The sequence below is a fragment of the Loxodonta africana genome, chromosome 6 (assembly GCF_030014295.1).
Source record: "Loxodonta africana isolate mLoxAfr1 chromosome 6, mLoxAfr1.hap2, whole genome shotgun sequence".
NCBI lineage: Eukaryota > Metazoa > Chordata > Mammalia > Proboscidea > Elephantidae > Loxodonta > Loxodonta africana.
The window spans coordinates 31,570,491-31,590,746 of record NC_087347.1 but is presented as its reverse complement, the minus strand read 5'-3'; the positions used below and the strand labels follow the sequence as shown (position 1 = coordinate 31,590,746).

General features: G+C 38.9%; 1 protein-coding gene across 2 annotated transcripts in view; it reads right to left on the bottom strand.

Annotated features, from left to right (window-relative positions):
- BARD1 (BRCA1 associated RING domain 1) overlaps window positions 1-20,256 on the bottom strand; it is a 106,317-nt gene that overhangs the window by 73,974 nt on the left and 12,087 nt on the right. Inside the window, exons 2-3 of one of the 2 annotated variants that reach the window (XM_064286705.1) lie at window positions 18,300-18,356; window positions 14,665-14,813 (exon numbers count right to left, since the gene is read on the bottom strand). In XM_064286705.1, coding sequence (XP_064142775.1) covers window positions 14,665-14,813; window positions 18,300-18,356 — 206 coding nt within the window. Of the gene's footprint in view, window positions 1-5,252; window positions 5,347-14,664; window positions 14,814-18,299; window positions 18,357-20,256 lie in introns of those variants that run through there. The other variant, XM_023541769.2, reaches the window with a different exon arrangement.

Sequence of the window (20,256 nt, the reverse complement as noted above, 5' to 3'; positions counted from 1 at the left end):
GAAGGGAAAGAGGCCCCGGATAAATAAGGCATTACTGAAAAAGAAGAACAAAGTAGGAGGCCTTACTTTACCTGATTTTAGAACCTATTATACCGCCACAGTAGTCAAAACAGCCGGCAACGGGTTACACCGTCACAGTAGTCAGAACAGCCTGGTACTGGTACAACAACAGATACATGGACCAATGGAACAGAATTGAGAATCCAGACATAAATCCATCCACGTATGAGCAGCTGATATTTGACAGAGGTCCCAGAACAGTGAAATGGGGAAAAGACAGTCTTTTTAACAAACGGTGCTGGCATACCTGGATATACATCTGCAAAAAAATGAAACAAGGCCCATACCTCACTCCATGCACAAAAACTAACTCAAAATGGATCAAAGACCTAAATATAAAATCTAAAACGATAAAGATTACGGAAGAAAAAATAGGGACAACGTTAGGAGCCCTAATACATGGCATAAACAGTATAGGAAACATCATAAAGAATGTAGAAGAAAAACTAGATAACTGGGAGCTCCTGAAAATCAAACACTTATGCTCATTCACAGACTTCACCAAAAGAGTAAAAAGACTATCTACAGACTGGGAAAAAGTTTTTAGCTATGACACTTCTGATCAGCGCCTGATCCCTAAAATCTACATAATACTGCAAAAACTCAAGTGCAAAAAGACAAATAACCCAATTAAAAAATGGGCAAAAGATATGAATAGACACTTAAGTACAGAAGACATTCACGTAGCTAACAGACATATGGGGTATTGTTCACGATCATTACCCATTAGAGAAATGCAGATCAAAACTACAATGAGATTTTATCTCACTCCAAGGAGACTGGCATTAATCCAAAAAACACAAAATAATAAATGTTGGAGAGGCTGTGGAGAGACTGGAACACTTCTACACTGCTGGTGGGAATGTCAAATGGTACAACCACTTTGGAAATCGATTTGGCACTTCCTTAAAAAGCTAGAAATAGAACTACCATATGATCCAGCAATCCCACTCCTTAGAATATATCCTAGAGAAATAAGAGCCTTTACACGAACAGATATATGCACACCCATGTTTAGTGTAGCACTGTTTACAATAGCAAAAACATGGAAGCAACCAAGGTGCCCATCAACGGATGAATGGATAAATAAATTATGGTATATTCACACAATGGAATAGTACACATCGATAAAGAACAGTGAGGAATCTGTGAAACATTTCATAACATGGAGGAACCTGGAAGGCATTATGCTGAGTAAAATTAGTCAGTTGCAAAAGGACAAATATTGTATAAGACCACTATTATAAGAACTTGAGAAATAGTTTAAACTGAGAAGAAAACATTCTTTTGTGGTTACAAGAGGGTGGGAGAGGGGCATTCACTAATTAGATAGTAGATAAGAACTACTTTAGGTGAAGGGAAAGACAGCATACAGCACAGGGGAGGTCACCACAATTGGACTAAACCAAAAGCCAAAAAAAGTTTCCTAAATAAACTGAATGCTTTGAAGGCCAGTGTAGCAGGGCCAGGGGTCTGGGGACCATGGTTTCAGGGGACATCTATGTCAATTGGCATAATAAAATCTATTAACAAAACATTCTGCATCTCACTTTGAAGAGTGGCATCTAGGGTCTTAAACGCTAGCAAGCAGCCATCTAAGATGCATCAATGGGTCTCAAACCACATGGATCAAAGGAGAATGAAGAACACCAAGGACACAAGGCAATTATGAGCCCAAGAGACAGAAAGGGCCACAAGAACCAGCGGCTACATAATCCTGAGACCAGAAGAACTAGATGGTGCCCAGCTACAACCGATGACTGCCCTGACAGGGAACACAACAGAGGACCCCTGAGGAAGCAGGGGAACACTGGGATGCAGACCCCAAATTCTCATAAGACCAGACTTAACGGTCTGACTGAGACTGGAAGGACTCTGGTGGTCATGGCCCCCAGACCTTCTGTTGGCCCAGGATATGAACCATTCCCGAAGCCAACTCTTCAGACATGGATTGGACTGGACAATGGGTTGGAGAGGGACGCTGGTGAGGAGTGAGCTTCTTGGATCAGGTGGATACTTGAGACTATGTTGGCATCTCCTGCCTGGAGGGGAGATGAGAGGGTGGAGGGGATTAGAAGCTGGAGAAAAGGACACGAAAAGAGAGAGTGGAGGGAGAGAGCAGGCTTCCTCATTATGGGGAGAATAATTGGGAGTGTGTAGCAAGGTGTATATGGGTTTTTGTGCAAGAGACTGACTTGATTTGTAAACTTTCACTTAAAGCACAATAAAAATTATTTTAAAAAAAAGTACGTTTTGAGAAATAATTAGTATTTAACTGTAGAAATTTTAGAGATATGATCCCCACCTAATGAAAGAATTCAGTCAAACTGCACTCCACTCCAAAGAAGCTGTCACTTCCTCTTGATGAAAATGAAAGCATCCCATTACAAAGACAGTAAAGTAACTACCTAAATAAGGACACGCTCTCCTACACCCCTTCTGTCCTAGCTGAACATCGCCTGGTCTATTAAGTGTTATTAAGACAGGATCTTGGCGACTAAAACACTCAGAATGAAATACCCATTCACATAGAGACTTTATGTCTAAATTCAACAAGGTCTTTTCTCTGTAGTGATAAGCAGATTTTAAAACCAAGCTATCTCTAACATAAACTCAAGTCTCAAGAAATGGTCAAAATGAAATATTATCTAAAAGACTTAAACAATGAAAATTATAAAACACCACCACAAGAGACTAAAAGAGGCCTACAAAATGGAAAGCCAGTCCATGCTCATGGATTAGAAGACTTAATATAGTGAAAATGTCAATTCTACCTAAAGCAGTCTTCAGATACAATGCAATCCCAATACAAATCCCAGCAACATTCTTTACTGCAATGGAAAAGCTAATGACCAACCTCATATGGAAAGGAGAGAAACTCTGGAAAGCGAAAGCAATGTTGAAGAAAAAGAACAAATATACAGCCACTGTAGTCAAACAGCCTGGTACTGGCTCAACAACAGACACACAGACCAGTGGAAAAGAATTGAAAACTCAGAATTAAACCCAGCCATTTAAAAAATTTTTATTTATTTTTTATTTATAAACAACTGATTTTCCACAAGGAGTCAAAGTCCATTCAGTGGAGGCAGGAACAGTCTCTTTAATAAATGGTGCTGGCAAAACTGGATATTCACCTGAAGAAAAACGAAACAGGATCCATGCCTCACACCATACATAAAAACTAACTCAAAATGGATCAAAGACCTAAATGTTTGACCTAAAACCATAAAATTACTGGGAGAAAACCATGAGACCTAATCTTTTGTAAAAATAGGATAACAAACATAACAACAAACGCACAGCTAGAAGGCAAAATAGACAGATGGACCCTCAAAAAATTAAAAACTGATGTTCATCAAAAGACTTTTAAAGATTGAGAAGAAATCTTCAAGAAAGAACTGATCTGAAAAGGGTCTAACCTCTAGTCTACAGAAGTAAATAAGTATATACGGACAAATATTATATACAAGAATAGGTGTACATATACAGACCGATATTCATTGGTGGTTACTGAGGGGATGGGGGAGGGGAAATTATGCTTTAGATCATAGAAATTCGTTTTTTTTTTTTTTTGGTGATGGGAAAAGTGGCACCAAATGTAGACACAGAGCACAACCAAGTAAAAAACTAGTGTTTGAGCACATATGGATAGGTATAAGCATACTGGTATATGGGTAGATACAGTTGTATATACAGGTGAGAACAGACAGAAGTACTTATACCAAACCCGTTGCCATCGAGTCAGTTCTGACTCATAGTGACCCTATAGGACAGAGGAGAACTGCCCCATAGGGTTTCCAAGGAGCTATGGGTGGACTCAAACTGCTGACCTTTTGGTTAACATCCAAGCTCTTAACCACTGTGCCACCAGGGCTCCAGAAGTATCTATAAAAAACAAAACCTGTTGCCATAAAGTCAATTCCGACTCATAGCGACCTTATAGGACACAGGAGAACTGCCCTGGAGGGTTTCCAAGAAGCGGCTGATAGATTCGAATTGCTGAGCTTTTGGTTAGCAGCCACAGCTCGCATAGCTCTTAACCACTGCGCCAGGGCTCCAGAAGTATCTGTAAGTTACGTGTAAATACAAATATGTGGGTGCAGGCACATACACCCATTGAAGACACAAATACAGAAACTCCACAGACACAACCACATTCCAATGTTGGTCTTCTGAGTTTGAAAGCATAGGACCATAATCTCACGGGACAACTCAGTCAACTGGCACAACATAGTTCACAAAAATCATCTGTATCCTAGTGAAGTGATTAGCGCCTGGGGTCTTAAAAACTTGCGTATGGCCACCTAAGACACTACAGGTCTCTACTTACCAGGAGCAACAGTAAGAAGGTAAACAAAAGCTCAGAGAAGAAACAAGTCTACATGATCCACAACTTCATGTACCGTGAGACCAGGAGAACTAGATGGTACCTGGCTACCACTACTGACCATTCTGACCAGCATCACAACAGATGGTCCAGGGTAGAATGGGAGAAAAATGTGGAGAAGAACTCAAATTCTTATTTAAGAAAAAAAAAAAAAAAAAGGCCAGACAAACTGGAACAGTAGAGAACAGAGGACTCCCTGAGGCTATCCCCTGAGACATTTTTTAAATCTAGAACCTACCCTATCCTTTCAGATCACACTTTAGTGAAACAGCAGAGTGGCACACAAAATAAAGGGTATTACCCATAAATCAGTGCTCTACTTAAAAACCATCAGTATGAAACCAAAAGGTCAACAGTTACCCAAAAGCAACGATGAGAAGATGAAGGGGCAGGGAAACTAGAGTACTAGAAAAGGAACAAACATAACACAATTAAAGAGAATGTTAACACATTGTGATAAACGGATAAACGTAACTAATGTCACTGAACAATGTGCAGACACTGTCAAATGGGAACCTAACTTGCTGTGTAAACTTTCATTGAAAACTCAATAAAACAGTATTAAAGAGACAGAAAGAAAAAGTCAACTGCACACTGTTGGTAACAGAGCACCGGGGATTGATTTGTTACAAGTACCACAGCTCTTATTGGCAACTCATCCTGTGTGTGGCCCTGGACTAGAAATCTATGCCTTCAGATTATTATTGATTAGCTTTACACATCAGATGGGTGGCAGCCACTTTTGATCTTGTCCAGATGCCAGTCTGCTACCTTGCAGTTTCAAAAGTCCCCTGGAACTCACATGGCCACATGGAAGGAGTCAAAGTTTTGTCTTCTTCAAGAAGAGATGCTGAAGTGATCTAACAGATGACGTGTGATCTGTCCTGATCCTGGAAAGAAGCAATGAACACGCCACTAGCAGATCTGGGAAGGGTAGAGAGAGGCTTCCTGACAGAACAAAGTGTGTGGAGCTTGAGCCTGGTTCTGGCAGCTACTCTCTGTGTGACCTTGGGCAAATAAGTTTCTCCACCTACAAACCTGAAATAAGAATAGTATCTTGTGCACTGGGTTGTCGTAAGAATTAAATTACTGTGAAGTGTTTAACACAGTTCTGGGATGTAATAAAAATAATATTAAAAAAAAAAATCTTACCAGGATTACTTTTTAAGAAAGACTCAGGGTTACAAAGGATTAAAGGTTAACCCTCAGGTAGTCTGTAAAAACTTACGTTTGATTTTTTATTTATTTTAAACAAAGGTGATGACATTTTCAACTAAAAACAAGTCAAAATCCTCAAGTCCTCGATGTTTATAATATATACAAAATGTAGCGTAAGGCATTTCAAGAAAACTTAAGGCTTGTAAATGGTAGCAAAACACTCCATCTACTAAGAAACCTAAATCTGCCAAACAATTTCACACTCGGGTGTACACATTTCCTAACAGTAAATGAAGAGTGTACATATTCATGTAATTTATATGTACACAATCATTTCACTCATCATTCAGGAATAACAACTTTACTCAAGGAGATTTTGATTACGTATCCTGGTATGAAAAGCAAGGACAACAACAGCAAACACGCTTGTGAATTCTGGATTTCAGACGGCGTACTCTCAGATAAGACTGTAAAAAGCAAAAACAACAACACTGCTGGGACATAAATCACACTATTAACGGCTACAAGAGTTCTGATGGGTGAAGGCCTCTAAACAGGATAAATTATCATATTCATTCCATGCAGAAAAATATTGGTCCTTCCTCTACATAGTAAATTTCTTAATGACGACACTCAAAAGAATTCTATTCTCTGAATTTCAATATCTCAGAATATTCCACAAAACATCGAGGACTGGAGATGCACGTGTTCCCAAGGAGCTGCTTCAGCCAAGTGTTTTTTCTTAAAATTTAGTAATAAACTATAGAAAAAAGAGGCAATGAGAAAATGTGATTTAGCTATCATTAATCTACATCAAAGGATTATAATGATGCACATTGTCTTTCAAATTATTTTCTATTATAGGTTTCACAACAGAAGTTGAGAAATCTCTTTGAGAAACTAGTCCCTTATTAAAAATCAAAGGGAACTACTCTGCTGCCATCTGTGCAACATTAACGCCTTCAATGAAGAGGGATTATCGTCTAAGTAGTATTCACTCAGTTTTAAAAAGCACCACGACTACAGCTACTGGAACACTCACCCTCATCCATTGTAAAAAGTCATAGCATATACAGAACACTGTATAACTCACTACAGAAGACCAGCCTCTGTCCTTAAACCAGAAAGCAGGAGAGGAAATTGTCAATCTATGAAAGTATAATCAAAGTTTTTTTTTTCTTTATTGTCACCAATGCCAACAGACACTTCATGAAACCTGACCAGCACCTGCAAGGTCTGATTTAATATGACAGGGTGCAAGAGAAATAAAAACTTTTCAATTTAACTCCATTAGTAGAAAGCAGATTATGTTATAAAGAATAAGGTAAAATTATCCATGAATGGTTGTCAGAAAAATTTATGACAATCTCTTCTCTTTAAAGCATACTGAACCGAGAAAAATTCGTTCAAGTGTTTAGAGAGCTCATTTTAGAAAGTATTACTATAAATCAGGCTTCTTTATCTCCAGTGTACCATATACTATGTCCATGATTTGACAAGTTCTTCCTAATTACCCACCTTAATTACAGTAATTATATATTTTATAGTAAATGCAAGTAACAAGGTTCATTTGGAAGATAAATTGTGAACTACAGGGTTTTCCAAAAAAGAAAACATGGGAGATGCTCAACCATTTCGCTTAATTCATCATCTTCAACACTTCGCCATTTAACAAAAATCATACGATTTTGGAGCTAGACCTTAGAGAATACTTAATTGAATACCTTTATTATTTTTTTTATATATTTTATAATAATAAGATCTTTTCCCAGGCTTCTCACTAGGAGAGGATCAACCACCATATTTGTCCCCAACTATTGGTTCCCTCTACCTACTTTATAGTTCACCTCATGCCGTTTTAGTTTTAGAAGTTATTTTACAGTTAAGGCACTACATAAAATAGTAGATAGTTTAAAAAAAAGAAAACCTCAAATGTCCATCAAGCCTAATTTGGGGGGTAAGATTTGGGGAGGAAAGTTGGTGACAAAGCAATTTACATTAAACAGAAAAAGTTTTGCACCATGGAGATTACAGATCTGGGCAGGAATTCATATTTCAGTGTGTTTATACTCTAGATTTACTGTTATTATCTTCTAGCACAATAGCAAAGGAGGATATTACCATTACAAAACAGACTGTTGAAACCAATACCTAAGATTGTGTTTTATAATCACTTCAGGTTTAGTCTTTGGGATATGAATTCGTTTTAGCACTGATAGTTTTTACCCAACTCAATACAACAAGCATGTAATGAATACCTATATCCCTAATGAAAGCACTGTGCTAAAACACAAAAGAGTAAAAAAGGAATTTACAAGATGACCACCCTAAGTAATCTAGGCTAAGACCTCCGCTGCTAACCAAAAGGTTGGCAGTTCAAATCTATGGGGCAGTTCTATTCTGTTCTATAGGGTCGCTATGAGTGGGCATTGACTAGGCAGCAACAAGGTTTAACTACAATCAAATTTCTGAGGAGGCGTCTACCTCATTCTCCCATGCAGCCCATGGTATCAGTGCCCCACTATGGCGTAAGTGACTGCAGTCACTCTGCTCTCGCTTTGTCACCATTAAAAACGTCATGTTACTATACAGTAACTGAAGAAGAGTTGAATCAAGATACCATGAAAGCCACAAATCTCAAAGCAGCACCCGAAATTTCAATGCATGGCCAATAATTCTAACTTTTTTAGTGCTGCACAATTTTTGCAATCTGATGAAAGCCACTTTCCCCAAGAAGTGAACATTTTTCATATTGTACACTTAACACAAGGAGTTCACTAATTCCCTCCATAAAAACTACCAAAGACATGAACCCTCAATGAAGGGGAAAAAAGCCAGATAACATACCAGTCTTTCCAGCTAGAAAATAAACACTATTAGAATTGTCTTTGATTTGAGTAAGAAGAAAAACAATGCTGAACATATTAATGACAAAACTTTTCCTCATCATATTCTTAAAGAGGTTTACAACCACAATATTTTTTTAATTAAGTGCCCTAAACATGTGTATATATAAAAACCAGTTCCCAAGGAGTCAATTTCAACTCATAGTGACCCTATAGGACAGAGGGGAGCTGCTTCACAGAGTGCCTGGTGCATTAAAATTGCTGACCTTGTCGGTCAGCAGCCGCAGCTCTTAACCACTACGCAACCAGGGTTTCCAAGTATAAAAACCCCCAAATATAGATATAGATATATGGATATAGATGTTGTTATTGTTAGGTGCCATCGTGTCAATCCACCTTGTTGAGGATCTTCCCCTTTTCTGCTGACCCTGTACTCTGCCAAGCATGATGTCCTTCTCCAGGGACTCCTCCCTCCTGACAACAGGTCCAAAGTATGTCAGACGCAGTCTCGTCATCCTTGCTTCTAAGGAGCATTCTGGTTGTACTTCTTCCAAGACATTTATTCGTTCTTCTGGCAGTCCATGGTATATTCAATATTCTTCACCAACACAATTCAAAGGCATCAATTCTTCTATCTTCCTTATTAATTGCCCAGTTTTCACATGCATATGATGCGATTGAAAATACCATGGCTTGGGTCTGGCTCACCTTAGTCTTCAGGGTGACATCTCTGCACTTCAACACTTTGAAGAGGTCCTTTGTAGCAGATTCGCCCAACACAATGTGTCTTTTGATTTCTTGACTGCTGCTTCCAAGGCTGTTGATTGTGGATCCAAGGAAAATGAAATCCTTGACAACTTCAGTCTTTTCTCCATTTATCATAATGTTGCTCATTGGTCCAGTTGTGAGGATTTTTGTTTTCTTTATGTTGAGGTGTAATCCATACTGAAGGCTGTGGTCTTTGATCTTCATTAGTAAGTGCTTCAAGTCCTCTTCACTTTCAGCAAGCAAGGCTGTGTCATTTGCATAACACAGGTTGTTAATGAGTCTTCCTCCAGTCTTGACGCCCTGTTATTCTTCATATACTCCAGCTTCTCGGATTATTTGTTCAGCATACAGATTAAACAGATATGGTCAAAGAATACAACCCTGACACACACCTTTCCTGACTTTAAACCAATCAGTATCCCCTTGTTCTGTCCGAACAACTGCCTCTTGATCTATTTAAAGGTTACAATTAAGTGCTCTGGAATTCCCATTCTTCCCAGCGCTATCCATAGTTTGTTATGATCCACACAGTCAAATGTCTTTGCATAATCAATAAAACACAGGTAAACATCCTTCTGGTATTCTCTGCTTTCAGCCAGGATCCATCTGACATCAGCAATTATATCCCTGGTTCCACGTCCTCTTCTGAAACTGGCCTGAATTTCTGGCAGTTCCCTGTCGATATACTGCTGGAGCCATTTTTGAATGATCTTCAGCAGAATTTTGCTTGCATGTGATATTAATGATATTGTTCCACATTCGGTTGGATCATCTTTCTTGGGAGTAGGTATAAATATGGATCTCTTCCAATCAGTTGGCCAGGAAGTTGTCTTCCATATTTCTTGGCATAGACAAGTGAGCACCTCCAGTGCTGCATCCATTTGTTGAAACATCTCAATTGATATTCCATCACTTCCTGGGCCCTTGTTTTTCGCCATTGCCTTCAGAGCAGCTTGGACTTCTTCCTTTAGTACCATCAGTTCCTGATCATATGCCACCTCTTGAAATGGCTGAACATCTTCTTTTGATGCTTTTGATGCTTCCTGCATCAAAATCCTTCACTATTGCAACTCTAGGCTTGAATTTTTTCTTCAGTTCTTTCAGCTTGAGAAACGCCGACTGTGTTCTTCCCTTTTGGTTTTCCATCTTCAGCTCTTTGCACATGTCATTATAATACTTTGTCTTCTCGAGAGGCCCTTTGAAATCTTCTGTTCAGTTCTTTTATCTCATGAATTCTTCCTTTTGCTTTAGCTGCTCGACGCTCAAGAGCAAGTTTCAGAGTCTCCTCTGACATCGACCTTGGGCTTTTCTTTCTTTCCTGTCTTTTCAGTGACCTCTTGCTTTCTTCATGGATGATGTCCTTCATGTCATCCCACAACTCACCTGGTCTTTGGTCACTAGTGTTCAATGCGTCAAATCTGCTCGTCAGATGGTCTCTAAATTCAGGTGGGATATACTCTAGATCATATTTTGGCTCTCGTGCACTTGGTCTGATTTTCTTCAGTTTCAGCTTGAACTGGCATATGAGCAATTGATGGTCTGTTCCACAGTCGGCCCCTGGCCTTGTTCTGATTGATGATATTGAGCTTATCCATCGTCTCTTTCCACAGAGGTAGTCAGTTTGATTTGTGTGTGTTCCATCTGGCGAGGTCCATGTGTATAGTCGCCGTTTATGTTGGTGAAAGAAGGTATTTGCAATGAAGAAGTCGTTGGTCTTGCAAAATTCTATCATTTGATCTCCGGCATTGTTTCTATCACCAAGGCCATATTTTCCAACTACTGATCCTTCTTCTTTGTTTCCAACTTTCACATTCCAATCGCCAGTAATTATCAATGCATCTTGATTGCATGTTCCATCCATTTCAGACTGGAGCAGCTGATAAAATCTTCTATTTCTTCATCTTTGACCCTAGTGGTTGGTGCGTAAATTTGAATAGTCATATTAACTGGTCTTCCTTGTAAGCGTATGGATGTTACCCTATTACCGACAGCATTGTACTTCAGGATAGATCTTGCAATGTTCTTTTTGACGACGAATGCAACACCATTCCTCTTTGAGTTGTCATTCCCAGCATAGTAGACTATATGATTGTCTCATTCAAAATGGCCAATACCAGTCCATTTCAGCTCACTAATGCTTAGGATATCGGTGTTTATGCGCCCCATTCCATTTTTGACGATTTCCAATTTTCCTAGATTCATACTTCGTACATTCCAGGTTCCGATTATTAATGGATGTTTGCAGCTCTTTCTTCTCATTTTGAGTCATGCCACATCAGCAAATGAAGGTCCCGAAAGCTTTACCCCATCCACGTCATTAAGGTCGACTCTACTTTGAAGAGGCAGCTCTTCCCCAGTTATCTTTTGAGTGCCTTCCAACCTGAGGGGCTCATCTTCCAGCACTATATCAGACAATGTTCCTCTGCTATTCCTAAGGTTTTCACTGGCTAATGCTTTCAGAAGTAGACTGCCGGGTCCTTCTTCCTAGTCTGTCTTAGTTTGCAAGCTCAGCTGAAACCTGTCCTCCATGGGTGACCCTACTGGTATCTGAATACCGGTGGCATAGCTTCCAGCACCACAGCAACACACAAGCCCCCACAGTACAACAAACTGACAGACATGTGGGGGACTGAATAGGTATGGTGAAAGAATGCAACCCAGACGCACACCTGTCCTGACTTTAAACCAATCAGTATCCCCTTGCTGTGTTCAAGCAACTGCCTCTTGATCTATGTAAAGGTTCCTCATGAGCACTATTAAGTGTTCTGGAATTCCCATTCTTTGCAATGTTATCCATAGTTTGTTATGATCCACACAGTCAAATGTCTGCATAGTCAATAAAACACAGGTAAACATCCTGCTGGTATTCTGCTTTCAGCCAGGATCCATCTGACATCAGCAATGATATCCCTCGTTCCACGTTCTCTTCTAAAACCAGTCTGAATTTCTGGCAGTTCCCTGTCAATATACTGCTGTAGCCAGTTTTGAATGATCTTCAGCAGGATTTTGCTTGTGTGTGGTATTAATGATATTGTTCTATAATTTCCACATTCGGCTGGATCACCTTTCTTGGGAATAGGCATAAACATGGATCTCTTCCAGTCAGTTGGCCAAGAAGCTGTCTTCCATATTTCTTGGCATAGAAGAGTGAGCACCTCCAGCGCTGCATCCATTTGTTGAAACATCTCAATTGATATTCCATCAATTCCTGGAGGCTTGTTTTTCGCCAGTGCCTTCAGAGCAGCTTGGACTTCTTTCTTCAGTACCATCGGTTCCTGATCATATGCCACCTCTTGAAATGGTTGAACATTGACTATTTCTTTTTGGTATAATGACTCTGTGTATTCCTTCCATCTTCTGTTGATGCTTCCAGCGTCGTTTAATATTTTCCCCATGGAATCCTTCACTATTGCAACTCAAGGCCTGAATTTTTTCTTCAGTTCCTTCAGCTGGAGAAACGCCGAGCCTGTTCTTCCCTTTTGGTTTTCCAAGATGTAGATATAAATATAGATATGTATATGTGCATATACATATGTATGTATGTGTATATTTAATTATATCTGAAATACATAAAACTTTGACCCATGTACTGTATTCTGTTAACAGTCACATAATCTAATTAGTGGCCATACTACTCAAAAACAGTATCACTAGCATATATTTTATTATAAAACAATAGAGTCTAATACAATGATCCAATAACTAGATGAAGGTAAATTTTCTTAGGTCGACTATGATTTAATTCTTCTTAATCATGGATCTCTGGTCAATAAGACTCAATGTATTTTTGCCTTGTATCTTTATTTTGTCCAGTCAACTTCATCTTTTGTAATAATGCATTATGTCACATATCTGAGAACATAAGATTTAAAAACAGAAATCTAACAATTTTACGAGAGCACTGTCAATCACTTACAGCATCCTGTCAGTTAAGAAAAAAGGTTCTCCTGTAAACACAAGTTGAAATGACGTGATCTGGTCAATAAAATGACAATTCCAATATCCAACTGCAAAGATCCAAAACACTTTACTTTCTTTCCACAGCTAATTAGTTCTCAGCAGAAAGCACAATGGGAAGACATACAATTAATATACAGAGTCTATGAACAATTTGAAAAACATTAACCCCCATTTAAATAGAAAATAAGACTATTAGAGTTTTGCCATCTCAAAATGTGCTCAGCTAATTAATTCAGCCTAGGAAAGTGATCCTTGGAAGAAAGTTATATTCTACCTTTTAAAGGTGCATTTAAGCAAGTTAAGCACTATTAAGGACAAAACCACTATTCTATACATATTATAGAGAAATTATCAGAACTGTAAAAAGCAGGCAGCACAGAGTGGTGGGGAAGTCTGGACTGACAATCAGAAGAAATACCCGATTCTGGTATTAACTACATGTACGACTTTTGTCAAAATTACTTAACCTCTCTGGACCTTGGTTTCTCATCTATAAAATAAGGGCGTTAGACTTAACAATCTCTTAATAATCTCTAAGGTAACTGTCCCCCCGGCAGGTCTATTTCATTTACTTGGATCCACAATCAACACCCATGGCAACTGCAGTCAAGAAATGAAAAGACTCATTGCATTGGGCCAATCTGCTACAAAAGATCTCTTTAAAGTGTTGAAAAGCAAAGATGTCACTTTGAAGACTAAGGTGCACCTGACCTAAGCCATGGTGTTTTCAATTGCCTCATATGTATGCGAAAGCTGGACAATGAATAAGGAAGACCGAAGAAGAACTGAAGCCTTTGAATTGTGGTGTTGACAAAGAGTACTGAATATACCATGGACTGCCAAGAGAGTGAACAAATCTGTCTTGGAAGAAGTACAACAAGAATGGTGAGACTATGTCTCACCGATTTTGGACATGGTATCAGGAGAGATCAGTCCCTGCAGGAGGACATCATGCTTGGTAATGTAGAGGGTCTGTGAAAAAGAGAAAGACCCTCAATGCAATGGATTGACACAGTGGCTGCAACAATGTGCTCAAGCGTAACGACGACTGCGAGGATGCTACAGGACCAGGGAGTGTTTTGTTGTTGTACACAGGGGTCGCAATGAGTCGGAACTGACTTGACGACACCTAATGACAAGGTAACTATCATTTCTCCAGATGACTCTATACAATATGTTGTATATACAATATGTTGTTGTTGTGTGTCGTTGAGTCGATTCAGACTCAACCTAGGCTGTATTCAGACTCAAAAGAGCCTAGGCTGTAATCTTTACAGGAGCAGATCGCCAGGTCTTTTCTCCCCCATAAGGGCCAGGGGTTCAGTTAGCAGCTGAGCACTTTAACCACTGCATCCTAAGCACTACAGATCTTAAAAAAATCTAAGCTTGTCATTCAGAATTCCTGAGAACTCCTTTTACATATTTAATGTAATCAATATGAATTCATTGGTTATTTAAATGAGAGCCAGTGGTATTTCTCACCTGAAAGATTATTGTCATGCAGCAAATTTCGAAGCTTACTACAAAGCTGGATCATGCTGTCCAACTGTCTATTTATCTTCACATCTTGTATCCAGGCTGGAGTATAACACACTGGACATTCGGTTCCAATGCAGTCACTAACGCAACCACTTAAAAGAGATTAAAAAAAAAAAAATCAAACATTCAGCACGGTCTGAATTCTAAAGAATAAATAAGCAACCATCAGAGTTTGATAAGTTAAATGAAGCAGAGATTTTTCTAAGAACAGTCAATTGTAAAATACTTGCTAATAATATTGTTTTTGAAAGAATGTGATTCTCTAACATGTACAATTTAAATCTACCTTATATAATTTGCTACAAAGAAACTGTACTTAGCCTGAAATCAGGCTGCATAATCTTTTTTCCTGCAAACAAACGTACAGCTTCTGTAGGATGAGTAAAAAAAGGGCTGTAAACAGATTTAATTATCTAATGCACAGCAGCCATGTATCTCAACTTTTCCTATCTTAAACTACAACACACTACATCGTGGAAATACTAAAATTACTGCAGAGACTTGGGAAAGTAGTTTTTTTGTTTTTGGACAAATGTCTACAGACGTTACTTTTTGAGAAAGGATCTTTGGGTCCTTTAGACAATTTTAGAACCTGTAGATCAGTCTATTTTATACTCCATGTTTGTTCTATAATTGTCCTCATATTAGTTTATACATATATTAATCCAGAATTCTGGGGAAATAGGGCATCTTTCAATATCTCTGCTTTATTCAGTGAGACAATATTTTCCAAATGACCAATGCATAATATCACACTAGGTAAAAGATCCATTCAAAGTATGAGATAAACCAATGGAACTTACTGTAACATTGTTATGGCTTCAGATTCCACACTGCAACTAACCTACAGAAACTACCGCTTGTCAACTTTTGCTGTAGAATCAATGAACACCCACAATTACCTGAAAAGACTAGTAAAACAGTCCTCCTTTTTCCAACTACTGATGTGTGTAATGTCAGATTTTCTTCATCTACTTCAATCGAAGCAACATATGACAACAGACTGAATATATAAGCAGATAAGAGAATCTGGCGGTCTTCTACCCAGCAAGACATTGAAGAGATTTGCAAAAATACAAAGCTGTGCCACTTTTCTCAGTAACTATTACTTCTTTAGTTTGTAAAATATTTTTCTAAAAGTTGTTATTTATGTTAATAATTGGTTTATTGTTGTTATTTTAATGAATTAATATTTTTTAAATTTCTCCATTTATCCTATCTATAGGGTCGCCATGAGTTGGAATTGACTCAATGGCAATGAGTTAGTTTTTTTAATACTATATCTATACATCTTAAACACACACACACACACACACACACACACACACAATGTTCTTTGTGGTCCTCAATTTTTAAGAGTGTAATGGGGTCTGATTCCAAAAAGTTTGAGAAACAATGCCATATGTCTTCAATGAATTTATCTTAAAGAAAATACATGGACTACTTTCATCAGGAAATGGCATGAAAATACCTTGAAACCACAACACTGTCAACATCAAAATCTGGGTTCCATTCCGCCTCCTCCCCACTTCCCCATGTAAGCTGGGCTGAGGTATGTCAAAACCATCTTTAAAAACTGTACGGCACTGCCCAGCAGTTTGCGGTAACTCTAAATCTGCAAAGAATATAAACATCCGTCCTAATTCTTCACAGCATGTAATCAAAATGAACCAACACTGCACTGAATCATCCATTCTTCCTATGATCAGGCCATATACAGATGACCGCTTTCTCTTTAAAGATGTCCTCCAGCTCTTTAAGTCACAGAGCTCTTTAGAATCTGATTAAAGTACCCCACACACACATTCTGCATACATTTTCAGGGGGTTCACCATCCTTGAGCAGCTGTGTCATTGATCTACTGTATCCAGTGAACAAGCCCATGGTACCTCTGTTGTGCCAGGACATCTGCAGCTACAGGGAGGGGGCCAGGAGTAGGCAACATTCAAAGGAGGTCATGGGAGGTCTCTTCAAGGAGGTGACATTTGGGCTGGAATTTAACTGTCAGCCTCACAGCAATCTGGCAAAAGTACATTCCAGGCAGAAGGAACAGCAAGCTCAAAAGTCCTGAGGCAAGAGTGAGTTTGGTGTGTTTCATAAACAAAAGGACTGCATGCCTGAACAGTGCGAGGTAGAAGAGAATGAGGGCCAAGGGGAAGGCAGGAGTGAGGTGTCCTGCATAGGGCCTTTGGGATTTTGCCTGGAGACTGGATTTTATTCTAATTACAACAGGAAGCCATTGAAGGATTTTAAGCAGGGGAATGATATGGATGTGATTTATATTTTTAAAAAACCACTGACAAAAATGTGGAAAATGGGGTACAGGTGATGATGGCAAAAAAGGAAGCCAGGAGGCCAGTAAAGAGGCTATTCCAATAGTCTGGAGCAACATGATATGATGGGAGCTTGGGCCAAAGCATTAACAGTAGTAAACATAGAGAGAAGTGGGAAAAATCGACTTAGGGCACATTTTGAGGTAGAACTGACAGAACCTAATGATAAGGGATAGGAAAGAAAAAGAGCAATCAGGTATGACGTGTGGTTTTTTGTTTTGGCTTGAGCAGCTTTGAGTCTGTGGTACCATTTACTGCAATGAAGATTAATACGGCAGGAATACATTCAGGGGGCGGATCTAGAGCTTGTTTTGAACATGTCAAGTTTGAAATGCCTTTTCGTCATCCAAATGGAGATATCAGGCAAGCAATAGGTAAAATTTTCTACCTGATCCTCCTGCTGGATATGCCCCATAAAAAAGATCTATGTTTCTAGAAACAAGATTGGGAACCCCAAGCAAAGCTGCCTCCCACACATTCTCAGCCCACTTAAGTCGCATGCTAAATGATATCCACGTATGCTCAAACTTCAGAATGTAGTTTGCTCATGCTAGATAGTCACATGCTCATATCTTGAAATAGGTTATATTACCCCTGTTTCAGGATTAAACTAAGACATGCAGCCCCTCAACTGATTTCTCCTGAACAAGAAATAACCATTTGCAGTGGAGTACAGAGTAGAACTGCCCCGTAGGGTTTCCGAGGCTGTAAAATCTACAGAAGAAGACTGCCACATCTTTCTACCATGGAGCGGCTGGTGGATTCAAACTGCCGACCTTTTGGTTAGCGGCTGAGTCTTAACCACTGTACCACCAAGAAATACGATGAGATAAAAATCTAATTTTCTAACCTATAAGCCAGGACTTTTGCATTAGAACACAGATATAATTTCATTATAACTTTAAGAACCAGACTCTCACAATTTTGAAAGGCCAGATTCGAAACTGGAGAGAAAAAAAAAAAACAATAAAGACATATTTAAGTTATATAAAAGACGTATTGTTTTCCTTCAAGGTTAGCAAAGCTATTAACTAAGCTTTTTAACTTTGGACAAATCATATTTGAGCTTTGATTTTCATATATGTAAACTAAGACAGTTATAAAGATCAACATGAGGTAATACGCAGTAAGTTACTTTGAAGACTATGAAAGTTACACAAACGTAAAGTACCATTATCATATGATTACATGATTATTCTCTAATAAAAATAATTACACTACATATATCAAGCCATTATTACTTACCTGCAGAAGATATGCTCACATCCACCTAAGCACACAGGCTCCCTCAGAATATTGGTGCTGTTTCAAGAAAGGAAATGATCAAGACTTAGGTCATTGTTAGATAAACATTTCATATCAGATATTTCATAAATTCAAGGCCCAACACGACCATATCTCTGTCTCCCTCAAAGCACAAAGTATTAAGGGTGTGTTTATTTGAAAGGCTGTTACTCCCTGGTTAACTACTGTGTCACAACCACCTGCTGAATTTCAATGCCAACTACTAAGTCTGGTACAAGTTTTAACACTTTTCATAATGTATACTCTGTGAAGCCAGAGAGGAAGGAGCAACTTTGGTCAGCCATCTCTAAACCTCTTATGGTCAAAGCTAACCACTCTCAGAAGTGTCTTCGTTTGTGCTGTAAGTTCAAGATCATCTACTCGTGGCTTTCATTTTGAGACCCAACAGCAACGGGTTAATGATGCAAAGTGTAGACTAAAAATCTCAAAAGGAGAGCCAGAAGTAGATGATCTTGTAACTTATGGTGCATATGAAGACACTTCTGAGAGTGAAACCAAAAACCAAACCCATGCCATCAAGGGGATTCTGACTCATAGTCACCCTATAGGACAGAGTAGATCTGCCTGATAGGGTTTCCAAGAGGCAGCTGGTGGATTCGAACTCCTGACCTTTTGGTTAGCAGCCAAGCTCTTAACCACTGCACCACCAGGGCTCCTCTGAGAGTGAAGGGGGATGATAGCTAGATAGGATGCTAAGACAAAAGGTACAAGTCAGGACTGTCCCAGGCAACCAAGACATATGGTCAACCTTGCGCCTAAGAACCCAGTTTCACATAAGGAAACGTTTGTTTCTGGCTATTGTTAAATAACCATCTCCTTTTTCACGGATGTCTTGTCAAAATAGTCATTCTTTCCGTTCACAGAATGCTATTTGCTCTTTAAGCAACTGCAAACAGGAATCATCAGGCCAGCAGTCTGGAGACTGAATAAAATTCACTATATTGGGGGAGGAGACAGAAATAAAATATCCCCAATTTAGTCCAGCAAAATTCCTGATACATTTGATAACACTAAAAAAAGGTAATAGTACTTACTAATAAACATACATCAAGTCACTACACTCAGGGGAAGTAATGTAGCAAGAACAAACAGAGGAAATAACACTTTTAAAGGATGAACATTTTTTGTGCTTGGTTCATTACACTAACCCTAAGGACCTTTAGGTATTTACATCACTATTACCCACTTATCTCTGTAAACATAACACACATCAATAAAAGCAGTTTTCCACATTTCTTAAAAGATCAAAAGTATCACTCTGCACACTTTAATATATATGAACATTAAAGCGAAATTGAGCTTTCAGAAAGCGTGCTAAAACACAGTACAGACCCACGTTATTCTCAAGATACTGCAAACAGTGCTCACTGACATTATAAAAACTATTACTTTTTAAAAACTCGCAATATCTGATTTTTCTATCACACTACATGGAACACACTGATGAAACGATGACTTGTAATGCACCAGCCACTTTTGTGATTCTCGCAAATTAAATAAGATGAACTTTTTTACACTGTGAGTGCTGTTCCTATCATAATTTTGTTCATTATTTGACCTACCAAACCTAACCTGTCCTTTCCCCATCAAGTGTGTTGAACTCTACTTCACCATGAGTTCTGCATCTAAGATATCAAAAGCGGTGTTATATTGACTACTTCTCTGCCTATCACAACATCCTTCCTCTGTCTTTTCTATCATGTCTCCCTGGCCAAACCTTCAGCTTTTGCTCACTCTCTGCCTTGAGAGGGCTATATTCAGTCCATTAGCTCCTGGAATCCCTACCCATCCCAGACCACAAACTCAACTACTTCAGAACTATCTTCACCACCACCCTAATTCTGTTGAGCTCCTAGACACTCATGGATGCCAATCCATAACCCTTGATAGGCTTCAC